Source organism: Liolophura sinensis, chromosome 4 (assembly GCF_032854445.1).
Source record: "Liolophura sinensis isolate JHLJ2023 chromosome 4, CUHK_Ljap_v2, whole genome shotgun sequence".
Taxonomy (NCBI): Eukaryota; Metazoa; Mollusca; class Polyplacophora; order Chitonida; family Chitonidae; genus Liolophura; species Liolophura sinensis.
In genome coordinates, this window is record NC_088298.1 from 20,974,892 (window position 1) to 20,978,160 (window position 3,269).

At 39.1% G+C, this 3,269-nt stretch overlaps 1 protein-coding gene across 1 annotated transcript in view; it reads left to right on the forward strand.

Annotated features, from left to right (window-relative positions):
- Positions 1-2,932, forward strand: part of LOC135464513 (cilia- and flagella-associated protein 65-like) — a 47,491-nt gene extending 44,559 nt beyond the window's left edge. Inside the window, 4 exon segments of the mRNA XM_064741938.1 lie at positions 111-239; positions 869-1,082; positions 2,300-2,448; positions 2,770-2,932. Coding sequence (XP_064598008.1) covers positions 111-239; positions 869-1,082; positions 2,300-2,448; positions 2,770-2,932 — 655 coding nt within the window.
- Positions 2,933-3,269: the final 337 nt, after the last annotated feature.

Sequence of the window (3,269 nt, forward strand, 5' to 3'; positions counted from 1 at the left end):
TATCTGTACATGGTATTTACTGAAGGGGGAAGAAATGTGACTTGAAAGGGTTTATAAGAATGGTTCAGTTTTAATTTGTTTATGTTTCTTGTTTTTGATTTTATAAACAGAGCATTGAGTGAGAAATCAGTGAGGTCATCTCAGAGTCAGACCAATGAACAAATGTCTGGTCCATCTGTGATCAACTGTCTGGAGTCAGAGGGACAGGTGGTAGCAGGAGTCCTCAGTAACATCCTAAGGTGAGACAAACTGTACAAACTGCTCTGTGAGGCCTTTATTTCTGTGACTGACTTACCTGTGTGTAGGGGGTCCCGTCCAGCAGGCAGGGCAGGAAGGGCTTGGTAATGGGCTCCCACTACACTCTCTCACCTGCTGGTTGGTACAGTTACAAGGGCAAAAGTCAGATTTGTCCTTTAATCACTGTATAACTGTTTCTGTATATTGGTGGTATTTTTTTTGTTTGTTTGTGAAAGCCTTTGAGAAAACAGTACAAACCAACTGAGTTATTTTAAATAATAAAGGTATTATTGGGATGTCATTAACACACTGTTTCAAATCAGAAATGTAAATTTCAACACAATATATTAGGAATTTTCTCCCAAACTCAGGTAATTAATCCCTTAATCTTTTTATTGTAGGAATAAGGGAATCATTGAGAGAGCCAGTGTTTCATTAAAAAAAAATTAAAATATGGACTAAATTGCATGAGTGCGTGGAAGACTAGCTGTCTATATTCTTCACTTTATGTACTTTCTTAGTGCTTGGGTGCATAGTTTGTACTGAACGGTGTTTTGGTTGTTGGTATTGTGAGTATTGACCCAGAACGTCCATTACCGTCGACGACTGACATACGATGTTCTGTTCCCAGAGGTCTGATGGATGACACATACTTCCATGATGCCGTCAACAAGATCAGCGAAGAACCCATCCCGTACTTTGATCAGTACCGGCGCCCAGTCACTCTTGGGGCAGGGGTAGTGGAGGCTGCATCAGAACACTTGCAGACACAGGTGGATGATAGAAAGACCCCGTGCTCTGATATCGGGAACATTGAAACCCCAGACAGCCCTGTGTCTGTACCGGTGAGTTGAGGGAGAAGATGTGTGCTTGTTGCTCCGTTCTTGTTACGGTTAATATGCAAAAGTCGCCCCACTGTTGCAGATTTTCCAGTGGCACATTTAGAAATAACAAAAACTTCATTTGTTTTGGCAATCACTGATGTGGAAATGTGCATGAGGGAATAAATTTCATTATTTGTTGAGTTTCAAATTGCGGAAAAAACTAAAGCGAAGATCAAAAGCGACTTAGGAATGTACAAGTGCTGGATACAGAGTGCATTGCCTGCCAAGAAAAGGGAAATCGAAAGAACTTCCTCCAGGCCGGCTGAATCTGTACGTGTATCTTTTATCAGTATTTTTGCGATATAGATTTCCTCGAACAGGCTCAGCTTTATAATGAATAGGTCATTGTGATGTGTCCATGCTCTGTTGAAAAATTGGTATTGGACGGGGTCCGGTGCAGATTGTCAACACCAAAGGGATGAGTACGATACCACTCTGTAATATACAAAACACTTCACAGTAACCTAATATTCTTGAGTACGGCATAAAACAACAATCAAATAAATATTCAGTGTTTAGGTTTCTCCACCACAAAAGCATGATTGCATGCCGTTGTCATATGAGTGAAAATTTCTTGAGCATGGCATTAAACCAAATCAATCAATCAATCAATCAATCACTTTTTCAGTGGGAGTAAAGTTCCAAAGAACTTGTCCAAATATCTGTAGGATAAAAGATGACAGTTACATATGCAAACGTATTAGATGAATTAGCTTCACATACAGTTGTAAAGCACAACATGGGTTCAAACTAACTTCTTCAGGACAAGTTGATTTTGTATTAGCCCTGCTTTAATGTATTTATTTATTTTGTTATTTATTAGTTTCATTGGTGTTTTACGCCGTACTCAAGAATATTTCATTTATACGACGGCGGCCAGCATTATAGTGGGAGGAAACAAAGCAGAGCCTGGAGGAAACCCACAAACACCCACAGGTCGCTGGCAGACCTTCCCATGTACCAACGGGCCTTGATTCAAATAAGGATGTAGAATTCATTGACTTCATATATAAGGATTTTCCTTACCACTCACAAGGAGTCAGTTGATCTTTGAGGAAATGCGAAATAAATAAATAAATGAATAAATAAAACAGGCTATGAAGATTTTTTATCAGATTTGCAGAAGATATTTCTAAAATTGTCAGTTCACCAGGCTATTCTCCTCATTCTTGTTCCAGGAGAGAACGGCGCGAGGTGTCACACCTAAAACCGGGTCCCCTGTGGTTTGCCCGGGTTCTCCACCCTGTACTCCTGTGGCATCCCAGGATACATTAGACAAGGCTTTCCTTAAGGAGAAGCAGTTACAGGAGACTCAGGACTTGAAAAAGTAAGTACTCTGTCACTAATCCCCACAAAGCTTGTTCTGGCTCAATTACTGTTTTTGACCTAAATTTTTATGCACATCTAAGTTACTCATAATGTATTATTGTGAGAGTTGTGTTGTTCTTAGATTCATGATTTTGAGTTTTGTTCAGAAGGTGGTATGATATCCTACTTCTAAAATGTATCTCCCAGTGCCAGAATTAATAGTTTACAAGCTTTAACATGTCCCTAAAAATTACCTTTTTGGAGCGAATGTTTAGAACAAATATTAAGAACTGAAACTGAAATTTTGAATAAGATTTTCCATCCTGTTTTCATTTTGCAGACTTCCGGAATTTGGAAATTTAAGTGAGTCAATCATTGAGAATACACTGATGAACATTATGTGCGAGGCTCTAAGCGGAGAATTCCGAATAACTGCAAGACCAAGGTTTATCGCCCTGCCCAAGAAACCTGCTTCAGCCAACAGCAGATCTGGAAGGCTGTGAAAAGGGGAGGGAAAATTGGGCGGGTTTTGGGAAAGTTAAATCCAGTTTATTAATTCTTTTGACCGTACGAAACATATGCTATCAGTTCAAGAAGATACGTGAGTTATTTGCAGACATAATAAAACACAACACACTTTACAAAAATGTTGGGGACAGGTGGGTTTCTGTCAGCCTTTTATTAATTAAGGTTTTAATTAAAGTTGGTGTCAAGCATTTGGGATTAAAATTTAGTTTGATGGATACATTTTAGTGCATGTAAGATCTGGATGGTTGGATTCATCATCTCAGGTCTGGTCCAGCAATTTCAAATATTCAGTGTCATATATTGAATGACAGT